The sequence below is a fragment of the Dreissena polymorpha genome, chromosome 6 (assembly GCF_020536995.1).
Source record: "Dreissena polymorpha isolate Duluth1 chromosome 6, UMN_Dpol_1.0, whole genome shotgun sequence".
NCBI classification, from domain to species: Eukaryota; Metazoa; Mollusca; class Bivalvia; order Myida; family Dreissenidae; genus Dreissena; species Dreissena polymorpha.
The window spans coordinates 47,749,182-47,771,971 of NC_068360.1; the positions used below are offsets into that span (position 1 = coordinate 47,749,182).

At 34.0% G+C, this 22,790-nt stretch overlaps 2 protein-coding genes across 2 annotated transcripts; both read right to left on the reverse strand.

Annotated features, from left to right (window-relative positions):
• Positions 1-332: 332 nt before the first annotated feature.
• On the reverse strand, positions 333-10,685 carry LOC127836501 (protocadherin beta-9-like). Its single transcript, XM_052363149.1, has 12 exons — positions 10,528-10,685; positions 8,903-9,076; positions 8,299-8,442; positions 7,864-8,004; positions 7,255-7,437; positions 6,756-6,943; positions 6,306-6,409; positions 5,659-5,890; positions 4,866-5,108; positions 2,733-2,953; positions 2,084-2,323; positions 333-1,354 (listed from the first exon to the last, which is right to left on the reverse strand). Exons 1-12 carry the CDS (start codon positions 10,553-10,555, stop codon positions 1,204-1,206), a joined length of 2,049 nt encoding a protein of 682 aa, XP_052219109.1. The 5' UTR covers positions 10,556-10,685; the 3' UTR covers positions 333-1,203.
• On the reverse strand, positions 10,570-18,189 carry LOC127836502 (uncharacterized). Its single transcript, XM_052363150.1, has 10 exons — positions 18,034-18,189; positions 17,348-17,490; positions 14,754-14,834; positions 13,938-14,094; positions 13,002-13,235; positions 12,609-12,776; positions 12,148-12,276; positions 11,467-11,637; positions 11,007-11,151; positions 10,570-10,708 (listed from the first exon to the last, which is right to left on the reverse strand). The coding sequence occupies exons 2-10, from the start codon at positions 17,375-17,377 to the stop codon at positions 10,675-10,677; spliced, it is 1,149 nt and encodes a 382-aa protein (XP_052219110.1). The 5' UTR covers positions 17,378-17,490; positions 18,034-18,189; the 3' UTR covers positions 10,570-10,674.
• Positions 18,190-22,790: the final 4,601 nt, after the last annotated feature.

A 22,790-nucleotide genomic window follows, 5' to 3' on the forward strand; every position in this document is an offset into this window, starting at 1 on the left:
GGCGTGCACTTATAAGTATTGGTAAACACTTGTATGTATTGACGGACACTTTTTAGTATTGACGGACACTTTTAAGTATTTACGGACTCTAATGTGTATTGAAGGACACTTATCAGTATTGACGGACACTTTTTAGTGTTGACGGACACTTATTAACATTTACTGACACTTATCAGTATTAAATGACACTAATTATTATTGAATGATATTGATTAGTATTGACTGACAAAAGTGGATTTACAAATTGGATTGTATTGTTCCATTTCGGGTTAAAGACCAAGCTTATTTCAGGATGCAATTAACTTCAAGCAAACCGGCTATTACCGAGAGTTTTATTTACTCAAACTGATATAATAATTCCATATGTACAGATGTTTTACTAGGAATGCGCAACGTTTAATATCTCTTACGATCATTTAATAACAATCAAAGTTCAAAATTAATACTAAGGTTGCATCGTGCGCCAAGTACCCATAAATCCTATGTATTCATATTTGTTATACAAATACAATGACCATTAACAAAGTATCAACACAATAAATAATGTTTGAAAAATACCCACCGTAATCGCTGTCAATATTTTAGATTATATTATTTTATAAATAATTTAGTTATCCATGATTACACTTGCAAATGCTCTCAAATAGACTTTAATAGTTTCAAAGAGTCACAATACAACAAAATAATCACAACAAAATGATATATAAGTCATAAAAATGCGGGTAATTCATATGCGATTAAATAACACACTTAAAGCATTAAGTATTAAAGACAAACGAAAATATACCATTTGACATGTGGGTTTTTTCGAACGGACCCAATTTATGGCAACTGTGAAATACTGTCCGGATATAAAAACAAATGTTAATTTACCAACTTTCGAAAACCCAATATTTCTAAAATTATTCAAAACCTATTATTTTTCATAACACTAAATTGTACATAAGAATTAGTAAAAGCGTTTCCTTTTAGACATACGTTGACATGTGTTCTGCATTTCATACAATACATATAAAAAATCAAAATTATTTGTGTTCAGGGACTTTTTATGTTCACATTGCATTTTATTTTTATTTGTTTCATAATGAGCATTTTTCCAGTCAATGAGTTTAATGTATATACAGTGTGTTTGATGTTGATCCATTTAGACGAAAGAACAGGTAAGTTTTCATCTTGGCGAACTTTGTGGATGCTCTAAATGGCCTAAGGGAGGTCATTTTCATCCGCCTGTGGGACCTGGTAGCTGAAGATTGGCTTTGGTAGGCCCGTGGATGCCCCTGATATGCTCGCGATACTGGTTGGTTTCCCCTGTCTAGACGGAAAATGGCTGTACATGTTTCGTCCGATGTCCATCCTGCAATAATTACGAATAACAGGTTAATCCTAAGAAGTATACACATTCGTATATACCGAATCATACTATTGTTAACCATAAAACAATATCCATATATCATATAATGCTGAATTTTGATCAGTGTGACGAAATGTGGTTCGACCATCATTGTTTTCTGTAAGCATCTAGAGAACGTTGAATATTTTATAGGTACATGCAACAGATATATTGTGTATTTTTTTCTTTTTCTTTTACAAATCACTTAGGTTTTTTAACGTTAGTTACAGATACAATTCATATATAAAATGTCTTCTTAATGCAATTATATAACATGTTGTCACGGGATTTCAGAAAAGGTAAAAACAAAATTGTATCGTTCAAGCATACATTTAAGAAAATTATCCAGTGTGAAATATATTCCTTTTGTCAGACACAATGTAAAAATGAAACGGAAAACCAACATTCGCAATTTAATGACATATAAACATGAATTGCATCATGTTTGTTTTCCTGCATATCCTATGCGAGTTATTATTATTTTTAAACATCTTCTTCAAATATAAAAGTATAGATCCGATGTTCAATCGCGTGATACACAAACACGAACCACTTGCCAAGATTCATATTTATTAATGTTTTCTAAGTCTCGCGAATTCATCACAATCTTTAGTCCGCAATAATCAAGTGTTTATAGGAGTCTTACAATTACTATTGCCTTGTTTTATCTTATAATATCAAGCCATGTAAAACCTTGTTTTATCCCTTCCGTAACGTGGATCCTCGTCGCTCTCATCAGCACTTGACGATGACTCGCTGCTGGAATTCAGCGAATACGACAGCATTGTGGAGGGTTGCTGTGCTTGTGACGAACGTGTCACAATGCTGGTTTGTCCTTGCTTGGATGCGGTAAAGTTTGATGTGAATGAGCTGGTTTGGCTCTTTTGTGGCAATTTAAACCTTTGGTTCTTGGAGACGTCACCTGATTGCGCGCTGCATGATCGAAGCAAACAAAGATGATGCTCGTTAAATGGACCATACTGATAACTACTTAATAACCGATCATATAAACCTGGAATTTGGAAGTGACTTAACATGTTGAAACGTGTTCATAATTAATGAATTTACTAGACGTATTCACTCAATGTAGATATACTACGCAAATATGATAGTTACATTCAAGTAATATCTTCGTCTTTTGCAGCCGTTTGTCATGAATATAAGAAGTCTGTTAACAATACAACTGTATTATTTATTCTTGACAGTTGTTCACCATCTTAATATTAACTGCTTCGTCCGTTATAAATGAATCTAAATATTTTTCATTTTTACGGAGTAAGATCAACGGCAGACAAAAACGTTTTTGGAAAAGCAATAAACGTCTTAAAAGCCGGGAACTTACATTTCATTTTTCCCGCTACAATACATTTGAACAACGGCATGAATCATGAGAAGAGCAATAATTGCCAGTTCGATAGCCAGAAAAGCTATTAGAGTCTTTCCGGACTTGGATGCTGTGAGACTGGAGATCGGTTCTGCGGCTTTCGGTGGATTAACAATCGCCGTGTAATTAACAGCAAATGAAATGGTGGAAAACTGCGGCGGGCTCCCTCCGTCTGATACCTGAAATATACATATGTGAAAATAAATACAAAACTGATTGATTTATACAAACAATTATACCAAAAATCGGGAAATATAAATATACTTTAACAAAAACAAGTTTCGAACCGAAATCATAAACATGAAGAACACTGAAATGAACGATTGACGAAGCCAATCTTTTAGAGGAACGGAAAAAGCCAGTTAGACATGTTCACAAAATACTTAACACATGAAATAACCTTTACGGTCTCTATATACACTTGAACACTTATTTATTATAAAAGTTAGATCTGTGTTGAATTTTGAAATTTTTACATTTTAGGGTTTAAGGACTGTAACACGATATGTGATTGTATGTTCTTTCTTCGCATATTTATATTCACATGGTATTCCGCAATTAACCAATTAATTACAAATCTCATTTTTTATAAAAGTAAATATCGACCAACCAAAACTAATTTAGTATGTTTTTATACATAAATGTATTGTTAATGTGTGCACATTATTATATTAAGCGTAACATGTGAAATACAGAAAATATAAGCATACACGTGTTGTAAACTCCCATCGGAAAATTAAAAAAGTACCGATATCTAGGCCTAAGTCATTTAGACATTGCATAATCTTTAAAAAAAACATACATTCTTTCATATACAATTATCATATAGTTCTAACAATAATGTATAACATGAAGTGCATTATTTAATAACGGAAGCAGTCGGGCCCGAAATAGTGCAAATTGCTCAGTTCATATGGATCATCTTCGCAATTAAAGGGGCTGTCAACCACGACGAAAGAAAGAAAGAAAAGTTGAAAAATACCGTATTTTTTACAATTATTAGTTTATATCGATTAAAGTATCACGACTGGTATATTACATTACTTGAAAAAAGTTGTTAAGTTTACATCTTTTCAGTATATTCGGTAATAAATTTTACTGGGTATGTCTACCAGGTAACTACCAGTTAACTATACATAACTTCAGTAGATTGATCATCATCGTCACGTGGTAAACCCTGGAATGCAAATTGTGCATGCGTTGTGAATTGTATATATTTTATATATAAAATGATCAATCTACTTGCGTTATTTATAGTGTGTATATCGTTATGTCACCTATTTTCGCGATGTACTTTTGATTTCACATTGCAAAATTTTATTACCGAATATACTGAAAATATGAACTTTTTTAAGTAATGTTATATATCAGTCGTGAAATTGTAAACAGTATAAACTAATAATAAAAAAAAACACGGTATTTTAGAACTTTTCGTTTTTCGTCATTCGTGGTTGACAGTCCCTTTAAATTCAGAATTACTTGGTTTCAATATATAATCGTTCAGTTGTGAACACATGTGTTAAATTATGTGAAAACGCTCGATAGTTTATAATCAACTCACAGTGTCACACACAATATATTTACAAAGTACCTAAAATTATCAGTAAGGAATTACTCACCTAAACCATATGATTTAAAACACGTCTTCCATAATGGAAACTTTTGAGTTGGGAAATAAAGAGACTTGATTACACTATTTCGTGTTGTTTGTAATGTCATTTATTGCAACTTTTAACACTACTTCAATAATTGGAAAAATTAAAACTAATTATTATAGCAAAACACTTTAGTAAAACTATTCGCATACCGCGGGAATCGATACCGAGTACTCTAATGTGTAAGCAAATGGTCTACCTCTCCATCATAGAGACATTTAATTCCTTATGACGCGTGTTTAGGCGGGTGCCTCGTTTAGATTTTGGCCAAATTTTCCTAGCTTTACTCACATACTCGGAGATATTTGGAGAAACGGATTTTTACGAAAATAGTCTATATTACACGAAGCTGATCACGAGTTTAAATCATCAAGGCATGTGTATCTAACAGAAACGCCTAGGTTTAGCTTGTAATTCAGAAGTTCATCTTGTATACCTTAACGTTGAATACGAAATCCTTATTGTAGTTCAGATCAATTGTCTGACGAAGAAACAATCCAGCCGAGACCAATTCAGCCCTGCGTCGTCTTCCACTGGATCGCGTCGTTCGAGTCTCAAAATACTTCCTTCCCAGACCGTTTCCGAGAATAGAAAACGTGCACGTGGCGTCGTCGTACGAATCGGCGTCTTGGCAACGAATGGCGCAGAACTTGGTGCTTAAATCTGACAGCCTGTCCAGCTGAAGGCAGTTAAAGCTATCAATTGAGTCGCGTTCTGAGAAAACTGGGCATAATGCATGTGCGTAAAGTGTCGTCCCAGATTAGCATGCACAGTCCGCACAGGCTAATCAGGGACGACACTTTCCGCTTAAACTAGATTTCCGGTAAAAAGGGACTTCCTTTAAACGAAAAATACCATTAAAGCGGAAAGTGTCGTCCCTGATTAGCATGTGCGGACTGCACAGGCTAATATGGGACAACACTTTACGCACAGCCCTCATCAACAGGACGGATTGTCAAGCAATCCGACTTACAGCAAAACTACGAGGCGTACATAAACTGATCAAAATAAATAACTGGGGTCCCGTATGCGACACGTGAATTGAACAAGCCTTACACTTCGTACTAATGAACATGCTAATTGATATCAAGTAGCAGTGCTCTTACATTTATTTGCAATGAGCAAAGTTACTACCTTAAATTAAAAGGAACTAATTTGCATGAAAATGATAATAGGTTGGATAAATGTGCACATTAAATGTTAACACTGTGTCAACATTAAATGCTTACACTAATTCTAAGTAAACCGGAATCCGTGATTTCTTGGACACATTCCTCTTTAACAACTTCCGGTTTTTGGTTGTTCACAGGTTCAACATTAATCTCCAGGTTGTAACTAGAAACCATACCTCCGCCGTCTTCACATTTCATTGTAATGAGTGTGGTTTTAGGTAAGTTAAGGGCGCTGTCATCTAAATCCCATACTTTTTCCAAATATAATTTGTTATCGCTTTGCTTGTAGCTGCAACATTAATGTTACAGCCATTAAACAACCGTGTACAATATACATGACTTTAATAGCGACATTGGCAAAGAAATTAATAATTAACATCGTCATCCGTTCCTGTAGGGAAAATCATAAAGCGTTTGTAGCACGAAACAATTAATTAATATCAAATATTTGGGTTATTAAGTTAATTATTTAGGCAAGGCGAGGGTCGGTTGTTCACTTCCAGAAGACATAAGAGCGACTACAAACGGGCGATTATGCTCTTTATTCTGAATAAATATTTTTCTAGATATAGAACTCAAAGTTCCAATGTTTAACTGTTAAATTATTATATATCTAATGGTATTTCTCTTTTAACAATGCCATTTAAGCTCTCTTACATGTAAACTATTTAAAGCCTATTTTTATTCAAACCAACCACCTTTACCTAAAATAGTCCATATGCTCGCCATTTTCTATCGTAATTGTTTGTGTGTCCTCGTCGTCAATATCAGTACATGACAGACCTGTTCTCCAACTTCTTCCAACTTTCTGAAAACACGGTAAAAACTATCAGCACAAAATTAAGACATTACATTAAAACTATTTTTTTTATAAAACTTGCAATTGCTGATTGCACACATACATATGTGTGGCGTTAGCCTAGGTACCTCACAATAAATAAGAATGAAATAAGGACTTTTATATACACAATATAAAGAAACACACACGGGCGCGATAATGATCAAAATATTCGAAAGGATATTTGTAAGAATACGAAACGATTTATTTTAGTTATCGATAATTTTTGCATAAAGTTGCAAACAAACGAAAAGCAAAAAAAGGAATGCTTAGCAAATTATAAAAAGAAATAATTATTGTAGCAAATATAGTTTACCGCCGTTTCTTTAAACGTGATGGCTGAAATTGAAGACGTCAACGTGTTCTGCTCATTTACGTTCTTGACGTTGACGACCAATGTGTACGTATCTAGACTGGTCAGGTACGGGTCTTTGACAGTGAATATCAGCAGAAAACGCTGGATTCCCTCGTAGTCCAATGGGCTTGTTAGCGTTACCTCTCCGGCTGTAATTAAAATAGTAAAACATGAATGGAGACGTAATTGTATGTGCTGTTTACATTCTTTCTGAAGTAGATTAAGGTAATTTTTCCCAGTACTGTTATTACAACAAAACATGCCAACCACTGCGTGAATAGATTTCAAAATTTCTATTTGATCCTGTAGACACATTTAAAATGTAAAGCCGTTTTGCAAACCACGGACGCTAATATGCATACATACATAGATGCACAGAAAATGGATGACAGAAACTAGTACATGCACAACTAGGTATGTTCGAATAATGTATTTTATAAATTGAAAAACGTCTGCTTACTGCTAGGAGTCAAACTAAAGTATGTGGATTCAGAGCGAGGGGAAAAACTGATAGAAAACGAATGGGTTTCGCCAGAATCGATATCTGCAACCGAAAGAGTGAAAACCACTTCGCCTACTCGTTCATTTTCGTTCAGTTCTAGAGTGGCTGGCAGATTGCTGATCGATGGGTGCGAGTGGGTGGCTGAAATGTACACACATTCACGAATTCACGTTAAAAAATTCAAGAGCTCGTCGAGATTGTTAATTTTTCTATCCGCACATTTTATTCATAGGTGATATTTTATTAAGAACTATGTTATTGTTATTTAAAACAAAGCGCTTCTCCATGTCAAGGTTTTATTCAATGCCTTTGCTTTATATATTTCTTATTCTGATAGTAATGGTCTTTCATATTGACATTTATCATATCTTCGAATACTCATTGAGTGTTTACCCCAGTTCAGTTCACATTAATCTGTCTGCGTACATTTTAAGCCTTTATTTTATTGTGACACTCACAATTACAAATGTCGTTTCGACGTGTATCATTATACTGATAATATTATGCTAAAAAAAGATAACAATACTTGTATCTAGTTTTGTGGGCGCGGTACATTGAGTCTCTTACTTGTAAATGTGACTTGCAAGATTCCACACGCCGTGCTGATATGAAGGGCATCTCTAACGCACACCTCCATCGAAAAAACTTTCCCGTTCTCTTTGGCCACACTTACGTTACGTCGCAAATTGACTTTTAGTTGATTGTCGTCTGAAATTGTAGTAAACATATAGTTTAAATAATACGCTTTGTTTGAATTACTGTCATAAATTAATAAGTTAATATTAACAAATTAAGAAAAACATTTCTTTATTTAAATGGTAACGATGAGGTTTCCTCTATATACCGTTACATATTATTGTTGGCAAATATTTTAATGAAACTAGTAATTTTTTTTTTACAATATCATTTATGTTAAATTAAGATCGAAGTGAATGTGTCATGCAATTGTTCAACAAGTTTAAAGCGTTTTTATTAGCTCGATTTTCAAAGGACGTTATTTACTTATGGCGCACGTAAGTGGGTTGTTACTGGACACCTCACTGCACGTGTATATCAAATCATCGCCTTCCGGATCATTGGCATTCTCAGTTACTATCGTAAAACCTTTAAATCTGGTAGACTGGTCCACGTGCTTTTCGAGTGTTCCTGCAATAAATATTTTCACACATAAGTTACAACATATACACATATAATATATATATATATATATATATATATATATATATATATATATATATATATATATATATATATATATATATATATATATATATATATATATATTCATGATGTAAGAAAAATTAACTGTCGTCGAAACAGACATCACTTGACGCTGTTATGCAGCGCGTGTTTGCAGTTTCCACAGTTATTAAATACGCTCCCCCACAAGGCTTGTAACTGAGTGATCGTATGCTTGTTAATGAGATGAATACTACATATAATTACATTCATGAACAGTAAAGTAAAATCATTGATAAACAACCCCACAAGCAATCACAAAAAAACACGACCTCCAATACACACCCCACAAAAACATGTCTTACGATTCGCATGGGTTTAATAAAAATGACAAACTTTTAATAAGTAATAAGGACTTTAAAATTACCTATAAGTGTTGTTAGCGATGGTGCCTGGTTGAGCTGAACATTAATGGTGACGTAGCTGGTTTGCCCTTCTTCAAGTTGATCTGTGCAATTGACGTTGATTGTGTACAATATCTTCGCTGAAGATAGCTTCCGAGTAGTATCGGTCCCAGCAACGTGGTTTTTGATAATGTATACTAAAAAAAAACATATTTTTGATTTACACATTACCTTTAAATTTTAATTCAGAGATTTAAGGTTCATTACAAACACTACATACGTGTTATAGCACAAGATCCTTTATAGGACAATAGAACAAAATCATAACTATGAATTCAACATGAAAATCAAATTCACGTATTTAGCACAAAACATCCCCTCAAAATAAGTCCAGATAGATCCCATTTAATGTAAAAGGTAAAATAACTACTTTGGCAAACATGAACCAATTAAAAAGGCATACGGGATACAATCAGTCGTTACAGAAACCGATTGCAGATAATATGAAACTTGTGTTCGTAAAACAGTCGATTTTGACACAAAGTAAGAGTCATACGAGCTATAATAGACATTGAACCGGAAAGAAGAATTTTATAAATGTTTTTATAAACCACTTGTTAAAGTACGAGTTCGACACAGCACAACAATGGGACGAAATGTAAGTAAATATTAGATTCATGTTAATTAAAATGTATTGAGTATAAAAGACATATTCATGCAATTCTATTTGTTATATTTCAATGGTAAGTTGCTAATGAATAAAAATAATGAATTTCAAAATAGCTTGTAATTTTATTTTTTAATAATTTAATTTCGAGTTTGAAAACTCGTTATCCCATCAGATTGATTTAAACTGACCCACATAATATATACATACTCAAGTCCTTTTCAATGTTCATAAAGATTTATTTCTATTGATTTAATTTCAACACAACGTTGCCTATGTTCGTAAAATAATCTAAACTGTTAGTTAAATGTAATGGCCTTTGGCCCCATGACAATAACAAATTGTGTGACCGTAATGTTTGGTCGTATCTTGCTCTAACTACCCTCTTCTGACGAACAGTGTATTAATAAAGATTGGAACACTCAATGCTGACGTGTCAATTTCCGACGGGATCTTGTGCAAAAACCACATGCCCAAATGTAGCGAAGTGACATGATATGCGAAAGACAAATACGGATGGTAGTCCGCTATTTACAAGAAATCATACAACATCCGAGACATGTCTTATTAGCGATAAGCAATGAGTAATTAATTTGGTGTGTTATTCTGGTCTATATTGACGTTATTTATAATTACCATATGTATTGGTCATCTCATATCGTTATGAAGCATGTATCCGTTAATTCATTAATTAGCTGGGTTCTTTGTATGTAAGATATTGCTGATAGTGGGAATTTTTGCCAATTGAATTTATGCTGTTTATCATTTACCAATACGTATAATATTTTGTATTATAATATTTAATTTAATTTTTAATCTGTTACGTTACATTAATGTAAAGAATTCAACATTGCATTTGTCAATTATTATATGTACTTAACATTTTGCATTTTAACAATACATGCGCTAATTCTTATACACCATCGAAAACTCTGTGGAATAAATAAACAAATCGGTATAATATTCCAAACGGGATTGTACCTTTTGATCCAGCAAACGTTTCAGACATATAGAACGGTTTATTGTCGTCTGGATTTGTGATTTCACATATCGCTTCGTCATCGACATCATCGTCACTTGTTTCAATGGTCCAAAGAGTTAGCGCCCGTGTTTCATCTTCTCGGATGTTCACAGTGGCGGGTAGATTAGTGATTTGAAGAGCCTGGAATCAAGATGGTTAGGAAGGAAACTTACATGAACATGCATTACATAACTGCTTCTATGTACACGTGCTGACGTGGTTCGTGCTTTTTGGAATATGGGATCGAAGTTAATTAAGCAAGTTGTGGTAAATGATAGCATTGCGTGTGAATAATGTAGATAGTACTGTTGAGCGAAAGAGGGACGTGATTGGCGATGTCCTGTTTTGGTCTCACACTCTCCTGTTGGAATTCTTACATTAATTAAGATGTATTCATTTCATGTCCATATTTAACACAGTAATATCAAAGTTTACTCACGTTGTTGATATAGTTGACATGCAATTTGAGCGGACAGATGGAATACGAACTACAATACGCTGCACCATCCAGTTGAACGAATGCGTTAAGATAGTACGTCGTTGAGGGGTGGGTGCTGGTAAGGTTGCAAGTGTACGCACTTTTCCTGCAACACAAGCTGTGTTTAATTCTATGCACATACGCATTGATAATAGAATAATGTAATCAATGTCAAAATGAATTTGAGTTTAACTTTAGAAATCGGCCTAAAATGTTTCATTTTTGCAATAATTTCAATCGTCCTCTACACAAACTGGAAGAATATATATTTTAACATATGTTATTAATTTAATGACAGTAAGATTACTATTTCGATATCAATTGTGTAAACTGGGATCTTTATTACGGTTTATAGTAAAACCTATTTTTTGCACATTGTTTTACATAGTGAACATACTACTAATTATGTATATCATGTTACCGAACTCGTCAATTTCAAACAAGTCGTTTCTGTTTGCATTCACTGTGAACTTGATTCGAGCGTTGGACACAGAGATGAGGGAGGCAACGTTAAAAATGGTTGTCCCTATGGCAAGGGTTTCATCCACTGTGTTTTCAGCTGATGAACAGGTCGGCACTATCTCACAATACTCTGTAAATATATCGTTACGAAAATACAGATGATAATAAAACTATTGAAACAATAACACGGACTAATTCTTGTTCACATCCATTAGTCTCTACTTAATGTCAGGTATACTGTCGCCAATTGCCTTTAATAAAATAAGCACAAAACAAGAATAAACATGGAAATGAATAAAGCCTTGCCAGTAACGGTCAATGCCAGTGTTGGGGTGGGTGGGGTGGTATGGTAATTGAATATAAAACTATGATGCAGGCAAACGTAACGTTTTCTTAGACACCTTCCTTTCTATATGATTATTATTCATTTATAACGAGCGTATATTCGCACAATATGCCATGCAATCAGTGTCAGATAATTTTTATAAAAATAATGATGTGATTTCATACTAGATACAAATATCTATATATAAAACGTAATCACTATTGTTTTCACAATTAAGTTGCAATAGGTGTACCTATACCGCATGACGACTGTGACAGTTAACTGAAAACCTGTCTTATGAACCCATCACATTACCTTCAATATCGATCGTCAAATATTCGCATATCTCATTCCTGCGTTCGTGTCCACAGATAAAAATGGAGTAACTGGTGTTCTTGTCTACATCAAAGAGGTACGTCGTTAAAGATATGTTCCCAAGTGTATCTGAAATATTGTTATGTCATGGAATTCTAGTGCAGGTTTTATAACACAACGTAATCGTTAAATGTGAGCGATAAGCACATAAAAAACATACGATATGAAATGCAAGGTTTATTGTCATCGTTGCAACTGTTTTAATATTTTTATGTGTTTTCAAACAAGTGACTCATATTGAAAATAACACATTCATACGAAACTCATAAACAGACAACTTTGAAATGCATAAGTTATTTTTAACGGTTCAAGGAATGTTCTACTACACGCAAACCAGCACTTGATTCGTAAGATAATATGTATGGGATAAAATGGTCATAAACTAGTTACTTAACACTTACTGAAATAATTTCCGCTCGGGTCCCCTTTGAAGAGGGTCGTGGGTTCATTAGTATCCACTCTCATGAACGTATATTCGTAAGTCAGATTCTCGTTTTCTTTGTCCGTGTACATGATGCTGAAGATGATGTCATGCTCGCTGCCAGTCTTTAGGTCTATATCCCGATGATCTGCGAATCAAATTTAAAACGATCACCGTGTAGATTAAAGTATTACATTGCTCACGGCTTGCAATCAGCGTAGATTGTTAGATTTGATTAAAAATAATCACCATTTAAGCTTGCGCAATTTTTTACACTGTGATTCTTGATTTCTCGATTATTAAGACGCTTTTACAATATTAACATGTAACATGTGTGTCAATTTAAAGAGCAACTATATGTTTAGGTACTTACTGCCCAAGTTTCGCCATTTGGGAGCTTCGTTGCGTATGGGATAAAATGTGAAATTTCTATTGTCCCGCGCTCCGTAACCATCTTCGCAGATTATGGAGACGTTATACCACTGTGTGACGTTGTGCGTCATACATCCACTATGTTTAGGGCAAGTGTAATTGTCTCTCTTGTAGCCACATGGCGGTGAGTAGGGCGAACCCGGGACGACGCATTCATTCTTCCAAAGTGTATACGCTTGAAAGCCGAAATGGGAAATGTTATTAAAACAGCCATGGTGCGTCTTCGTCGAACATTAGATTTTTCATAGCCCCCATGTCACATTGAAAAACAAATCCTTGATAAAAATATATTAACACAATTGTTCATGCCAAATGTGTGAGCGTTTTATGTACAGGTAAAAAAAAGAACATTTTCCCCATATACGCGTCCAAGAATTGAAACGTGTGTTATAAATCTAAAGGCAAATGTTACATGCGATACATCTAACCTCAAGTACGAAATTACTTTGAGAAGAGAAGTCTTTGTGGAAGTAATTTGTTGAGCAATATTTAACGCGCTTATACAAAAAACTTTTTGGCCTAGATAAACCACCATTGCTTTCAGTGTTTTGGGAATGAAATGTCGTTTTAAGCTAATTGTGAATGACACTGAACATAGAACAACCACAAAATAAAAAATATTTGCTTTCGACGAAAGTTAATGAAAACACCGATGGAATATAAAGTGAAAAGGAAGATGACATAGTCCTTCTTCTAAAGGATTATACTCGAAAGTAGACAATTTTAAATGAAGCAACTCACAAAATTATAATTTATGTAAGGACGATGCAATCAATTTCTCTGCATATTCATGTAAAATAAACTAAGTTATGTTTATAGGCGACTACTCTAATATTAGTAAATAAATAAAGGCATAAGTTTCAAAGTTCATGCATACAATCCCACTTGTTGAGATAGCTCGGATTCTCCTGCCTCAGGCTAAATAGCTTCGTGTCGTTTTCTCCCCATTGGTCATAGACGCAGTGTATCCAACAGGTGGCGTTGTCCTCCTCCCTGGGGTTGTCGCTGGGATTGTCGTAATTGTAGTCGTAGACCTGTCGATCAGAAAACGAAATAAAAACTAAACTAAACGCATTCAGAATACCCTCTAGCTTGCAATCTTAGATTACAATATCAGACTACTGCGTGTTGAACTGGAATTAAAAATAGTCTTCAGTCACATTTTGCTATGGATAGCTTTAATCTCATTATCGAGAACAAAACATCGATTGACATATCCGTCCTGGATAACTAGAATGGCCAAAACAATTATCGTATTGTATGGCAGAAGTTTGTTGGACACATTCTTATGTTTTAAGAGTTGACGAAAGATTACGACATAAGTGCGAGAAGCCATAAACCATTTCACGTAATTTTCATAAACAAAACAAAACCAGGTTAAAAGTAAACTACTTTAAATAAATGTTTGAGAAATAAGAGATTTTTCGTCCAACCAAGGCTCAGTTTAGACTTCGTTAAATAGAGTTTTTCAACATGAAATCGTGTATAACTGTTACATTTATGGCACTAAGAGATAACACTTCAAGATATAGCAAGCTAACTGCTTTTGTAAAATAATGTTTCGAGGCAGACTGTTCGAAATATGCTTCCATTTCCAAGACTTCAAATAAACCTATTGTGTTTGATGCCGAAATATTTCGCTTGTACAAACATTCACATTCACCCGTATGTGTACTTTTTGTTTACTACTAACCTGTAGATAGTGAAGCCTCGTTTCAGCATCTGTATCTTCATGTAACGATTCAGTTGCCGGTAGACTGATGATGTGAGGAGGCTGAATTAGAGATGGGATTGGGTATTAGTGTCTTTCTTCATATTTCAACGGATTACTTTAATAATTTACGAGTAACACATGTACACATAACACATTCGCATTTTGAGAGTGCTACAATTTTGAATCGTCTGTTCAATATTGCTTTCTCTTCACTTTTAAAGACATATTCCAGTAAAGTGAGTGCGATATAATGCAAATACTGCGAAACTGATATGGTAAAATAAGTAAATAACTAAGTGCCTTGATTCCTGAATTCGTCATTTTTTTATTCAATCTCAGATTATTGTTGATAGTTAAACTCTTAAACATAAACAATTTGAAAAGCGTCTAGATGGCTAATGGGCGATGAACGTCTGAAATGTTTAAAAAATCTGATCAGCTTTTTGCTTATTGCTCACCATAATGAATTCATAATGATCTGACCTTATGAATTGTTTAAGCGACTATACACGATTTAAGTGTGAACATTGTATCCCCCCCCCCTATCTTAAACAATTTTACCCCCCCCCCCCCTCATCTTAAACAATATGATTAATCTGAACAAGGTATGAAATAGATGCCTAAGCCTATTAACCTGTAAGTTCGTGCACCTTAAATTTCACAGGAATATCTTTCATGAAAAACCATTAGACAATAACTAAACTTGATGTATACTTTATGATATATCTTTTGTTTAACAAATAACGAGTGAAATATGTGGATTGTCACATAATAATAATGGAGTAACCTACCTTCAAACATTCATGTACATCGTAGTCTGCGTCACACAGAATTACCCTATAAGATCGTGCACCGATTTTGATGTCGTAATAGCGAGGCCCTGGCATATGTTTATAATAACCGATATATGTTTATGTGAATATGTGTTTTTTGTATTACATATGTGTGGTTTTAGATGAGTTTCGTGAATAAACTGTATTGAACAGAATGGTTTAAACAAAACTGGTCTTCATAAAAACGAAATATGAACTGTGATAACTGTATTCAGAGGTCTAGATAAAGTGTATTAACAAACGGAAAATAGCTAAATAAAATTCTATCCACAATGGGGGCATAACAAGCTGTCACCCCTTGTAATGAAAGTTGTTTTGTGACAAAATCGCAAATGGACGCAGTGAGAACATTTGTCGCAATTGGCCAAGTTCACGATCTTAACGTATGTTCTCGTGTCATCATTTGGGGAAAAATTTTCCGCATGCACAGCATACTTTAATCGTATTGTAATGCAAAGTACTCATAACATATACAAATTCGAGACGGGCCTTCAAGGGAAACTACCCTTACAAGATTTTACGATCAAAACATTGACGAACATAGCCGCGTCCGTCTGGTAAAGGATATGTGCAGATTTTAATCAGCTATTTATATGGAAACGAGGTCAGAAAAACGGACAATTTATATCATATTTATTGTTTTTTCGTCATGCTTTTGTTTAATCGGCTGTGGAAATTCTCGCCTTACAAAAGTGAACAGCATTCGGGCACGTGCGTTTGAATGTTGCTTAGAAGTTTACGTCATAACAAGAAATATCTTTAAAAAAATATACGGCGTTGATTGTGGTTGGAGTTTATGAAAGGTAAAGAGGTCAATGAATGAGATCAATGATAGCGAATGTCTTTTTCTGTGCAGTTCTTAGCTGCATCACACGCAGTATGGGATGTTACGCGGAGTTTTTGCGGCTTATTTTAAATTATTACATATTGCTGGTCATAAACCTATAGATACAAAACAGAAAACCAAAAGAATAATGGAAGTGAAATTTAAACATATGAGTCAACCGGCCACACGCGAAGTATCCGTACATATTTATAATATTTATACGCGCGTTCTTCGAACAAACCTGTTTTAGTGGTTTGTCGGGCATTGCTATTTGATTCAAGTATAAACAGTATCGAGAATCATCGCGCTCATGCTTAATACATTAGTCAATATGGTGGAATAATTCTTCAAATAGGTCAAAAGTGACATTAAACAGCTATGCCGAAAAACGTACACGATCTTATAAGGCTGCACGAAGTTATAGGAATAGAGTACTTTATATGCGGTCATTGTAATAATGTCAACTGGCAAATGAAACAGAAAAATACTACACTACATATTTTCCATATCGGTGACGTTCATTGGACTAATTTGCAAACGGCGCATTCTTGGGTAATGTACCAAAATTAAATGTCAAATCGGTCAGCAATCAGTGCTCTCACATACAATCTCTACCAACACACGAAAATCCTACGAGATATGGTAGGATTTTTGTTGTTGTTGTTGTTTAAGTTTTATATTATGAAAAGTAGTATCAATTTTCTTTTATATTTTGATAATAGTGTATAAGTTAAGGTTAAAAACAAAAAATAAATTGCATAAATAAAAATATAAAAAATAACAACAGTAAAACTATTGTGCCAAGTGGCTAGGCTATCATCAATTGGTTGGTTATGGAAGCAGGGATTTGATCTAGCTATGCTGGTTCCAGTCAACTCCTGCGCGGAGGTTGACCGTTCAGCACTTTCTCTTACCCAGTTAGTATACCAAATGGTAACGTCCATCTGACAGGTCGTTGTGTAGCAGGATTCTGAGTTTTTCACGGTCACCGTTTCAGTGTAGTGCCGTGAGGGCCACGATGGCCAGATGCTGATGTTGCGAGTCAAGTAAATCTCTCCTGAAATAAGAATTTATCGGTTAAATATTACCAAATCTTAAACTCAAATTAAATGGGTTTCATTACCATTATGGGTCCCGCAATACTTCAAATTAGCGATATGCTTTTAGGATTCATACTCAGCAGCATTATATAATACGGTGAATACATTTTGTTCTATATATTCTTATCAATATTTATTTTAAACAGTGGTTGAAAGAGGCTATATCTTTTAAACATGATTTCCAATTTAAATATTTACATGTTAATATTGAATATATAACAAACAATAGAGCCGTTCTTGCTTGGTTATATATTCTCTCTTTTCTTCAACTGACTCTCTGTTTGAGATCATAATTTATATATTAAGTTGTTAAAGTGATAAATTATTGTACATACGTATGTTTATTATATTATGTTGTACTCTTTCATAATATGCACGTATGTATGTAAACAGCCCATCTTCAGCAACAAAAGGCTTTACCAGTGTAATACGAATCCAGCGGTTTACTATCAGTGTCATTTTAAAAAGCAATAATTATCATGTAATGATAGTTTCTTTACCTGTATTTCCGTTTATCGTTGATTCCACAAAACCTCCGTTATCCAAATACCACGTCAATTTAGACCACGTAGGCCTATAGTTGAACAAAGACAGGCAGTTATCTCAGAACATGCATTTTAGTAATTTGAGACAACAATGATATAATATTATAGTATAAAAATAACCTTTAGTGGTATCTAAACAAAGTGAAGAAGCCCAAGCGAGGACGCAAACCGAATGAATCCGATCTTCACTCGATATCATCCGTAAAACGAAACAAGATGACATTCTGGAACGAGTTTTAGATGCTAAAGAGTTGGAAATGTTTGTATTTGTCAGGATCGGATTCATTCGGTAAATACAGCGTGGCGTGTGATATCAAGTTTGTTGTTTGATGAAGTGGTATCCTCCCTTGTATTGAAAAGCAGTGTTTCGAGCAAACTGAATTGTACATTTAAATCGTGTGTTCACCAGATAGTTGAAGCACCCTCAACATTCATTCGGAGATTCTACCAACATTACGTGTTATTATGCTATCAAACTGTTACTTAACTTTGTGTCACACCAATGATCATGCCCTTATATTTCGATTCTTATTATCTCTATATTTCCATACTTATTCTCTGTTCGCTCTGAAAAAGTAAATCTTGCTGTCAGAGTAAATCTTTAACTCACAATCCTCGCTTTAGTGACATTATTCAGCAGGTATTCCAATCAGTATCCTAATCAAATGTATCTCTTAATCCCTAACTCAGACAGAAAGACAAGGACCTAAACACATGTTTATTGCTACTTATACCCAAAGCTTATTGTCAATCTGAATTGAGAGCATTATAATAAAACGTGTACTTGATTAATTGCTTTCACATTTCACGCATTAAACGCACAGAACCTATCTTTCTTGAATGACCTTACAATTATAATTAATTCTGGGTCCAAGACAAAAAGAAAACCATTATTTCAAGATATTTTTAGAAATTCCATTCGCAAGATTCTGTCTTTGTCCGATCTATTTACGTCAGAGGCGGTTAATTTAATTTTAAATGGAAGATATTAAATCGACTTGAAAAATAGAACATTATTATTTTGTCCGCCATGTTTATTTTATGCACACCATGAAAAGAGACGTTTGATTACCTCCAGATGAGATAGGTTCTTACCGAATAATCAGCAAGAACCATAGTCGAGTCTTGCTGTTGCAAGTCAAAATAAGCTGGTCGCTATGTTCTAATGAACACATACAGCGTTTACATGAATGCTTCCCTCTAGTTCAATAACATCTGACGTTGTTTCCAACTATAATGTGATCCGTATGTGGGGATATGGTTTTGTTTATGTGACAGTTAAACTTTACGTTTACCTCTAGCCGGAACGTATATTAAATAATTTAAATGAGATAATAATTATATAATTTACATATTAATTAGCAATAAAAACCTCACGGATAATGTCTGTGATGAAACAAAACAAAATAATTAGTTTTTAATTGATGTGTCAAATGCGTACATTCCCGCTACGACTACAACTAGATAAGTGCTTATTTTAAAAAAAAATGTTTATCTTATTTCAAATCATTTCACGAAAACATATTGATAATTAACTTTCAAAACCAAATAATAATTGATTTAAAATACAAATAATGACAACACGTGGTTTTCGGCAGATATTGTCTTTTCTAGTATCTATTGATATTCAAGACATTTTTTTTATTTATGACAAAACATGTGTGCTATGTCATGTATGCGTCAAACAATTTTTCTGAAAGTCATTAGGGCTAAAAATAGGGCTGACACACTATGTTCTTAAGTCATCAACGTTTTTCGATAATTTTAGTGTATGAACTAGTGTTAAACATTTTCTATTATACAATTATGTAGTTTTCATACCACTAAAATCGAACATTTAAGACAGGCAATTACATTCACCTATCCAATTATCCAATTATCAAAATAGGCGTTATTGCAATTTAAATTCCATGTCTTTCTATCTTCGTTCGGTGCTATCTAATCCGAAAATGCTAGGCGGTACACTATAAGAAGTGTATTGATCAAGTAATGATAGGCACTTCAATCTTAACGGATAGTAAGTATTTATAAACATGCAGTTGTATGCATCTTATTTTCAACACAATGCTTTCCAAATAAACCACATTCGTTCATTTCGCGAAAGTTGTCGTAAATTAAGTCTCACATTTAAAAATCATATCTGGTTGCCGTCCTTGTCAAGATTCTTGTCAGAATAAACGTAATATTATCACACGTTAATGTTGAGGCGACCAAGGTCACGTGATGAGGTACATTCTAAACATTGTACGTAGAGAGGATACGAAAGCCAAATATGTTCAGGTAGCTACTTGTGGAAAACGAGTATGAAAAACCAAAGAAATATTAGTCATAGCAAAACGGTCCTAAGTAGGAATGGTCTACAACGTATAAAGTGTCTCTATTTTTGTAAAACTTAGAACGACATTTGATAATCTTGTTGAATAATATACACAACAGATGCATCAAGAAATGATGGTCAATCCAAGACACTTGGTAAATCTAACATCGCACATCCTTCCGAGGTTTATGTAAGCAAGAAACACAAAAACTCCACAAATGCCAAGATCCCTCAGACTCATATTTGAAGAGTGATCAATGAATCACCTTCAGATAATTAAATATTAATGTACATATAAATTAAAAACACTTAAAGCAGTGTATCCGTTATACATTCCTGCGTTTTTCCTGATGTTTCGCATGCCGGTATTTATTGTAGGGTATATTCGGGTGAGTATGTCTACATTCGGCTCAGTCCGCTTAACATCGGTTACTTGCAAAATGTTCAACTTTAATGCGAAATAACCAGTGAACAAAATCTTGAAAAGTCATTGCGTTAAACAGTAATTATCCTTGCCGAATTATTTTTAATTGCAGTCTTAATTGTAATGCAATAATTGTTAAAATAGGTATGTACCACTACAAAGGCATGTATATATTTATACATTGATATTCCACCGTGTAAAATGAGCTTTTAAAAGCATATGTAGTAAGTTTGTTCGCACAATGGATTTTTTTTGTAAAAGCTTAAACTCAGAGTTCAAACGCATGTTCATAAACAATTGAATACAAAAATGCATAGTTAAAGAACGATTTAGTCTAACTTTGATTTATTTGGTATGTCAGTCCCTGATGCCGATAAATTTATCGTTAAAAAATAAAAAATGTAATTGAAGCCACTATTCATGTATTCGTTCAAACATTTGTGAGTCACTGTATATAATGTATAGACCGTGTGTACGTGTGTTTAGGTTGTTTTCTGTCGTGACACCGTTCTGTAAATTTATCGAGGTATAGAACAGGTAGATAGAAGCCAACATGCCGGAACGAAGACACGTCTAGCGTGTATGGATATAGGTAAAGCATAATACTATCCGTCGCTATATTTTATTTGTTTTGTCTCTAAACAACAGCAAACAAAGCGCTTACTTTTTACAGTGGTGGAGTTAATTGCCCCGGCAGAGCTGCTTTTGCTTGCAGACGTCAAGGGAACGGTCGTTGGAACAGCATTTGTGGTGCTGTTAATCATGTTCTGGGGGACGCTGCTGGTTATTTGACTGCCTGTAAATGTTATTTATTTATTTATGATTATACAGTCTCCATCAATTATATTTGTTTTATACATTTCAAAGATGGTTTCAATAAGATTTCAAGCTGGCAATAAGTATTATGTACAATAAATCAGCAGGTCTGCAACTGGTTTCCAAACAAAAGTAGGGAAAAAAGGTTTTCTGATGAAAACTTGTGAGTAAAGTAGGAATAGTTCTGATAAAAAAAGGAAGATTAATAGGGGGGACATCACATTGTATTTATCTGTTCAAACTTACTCTTTTTTCAAACCAATAAATCCCTTTTTGACGTGTATTGTCAGCATTCGGCTGTTGTTATGTCATTGTGAGATGTTGCCACGGGCCAATCTTCTTAAGTTCAAAATAACAGAGAGCTGATACCTACACCCTATAATTTTGTGTTTATTTATAATAAACATAATAACTTTGAACGATGTTTTGCATACTATTGTTTGTTTAATTAAATTCATCTCACAACGCACAGTTAACTTAAGTATTAAAATTGCTAAACAATAGTTTACAATAGTATACGCAATCATTTATGTTAATACAACCAATGTTTTCTTCTACAATTGGGCCACTTCCAGAGGCATATTGCAAGCAGAAAGCAAGTGTTAAGACTATTTATAAAGCTTGCATGAAGCACTTATCCCTGACACAACTTTGAGAACATGATATGCTCTTAGAACATATGATGCTTCATGCGACAAAGGGATTTAATGGATCTTGTCAACACAAATAACTGAGACTTGCACGATGACTGTCCAGCCAAGCAAAGTTAACCTCACTGTTGCCTCTAATTATTGTTACTGTAAGTTATGTTAATGATAATAAAAAAGCTAACAAGAATCAACAGTCTAGGGGAATCTGCAAAATCAATGACACCACGAGTTAGGATTAGCAAAGCTACTATTTAATGTTCATTTAAACCTTACCCTAACACGTATTTTTTCCAAACATTATAATTTGCAAGTCTAAAAATTAAATCGTAGGTATTGAACAATTTACGAAATAAGCAGTTTTCAAGGAAATTACAGTATTTGTTAAATCATTCTGTGCTAGTCAAAGCTTTACAATATTGGATACTATAAAATATTTAACTCACAAAAACCTATTAAGTTAAAATAAAAATCTCTAAAACACATGCATGGAAAACATCTAAAGTGT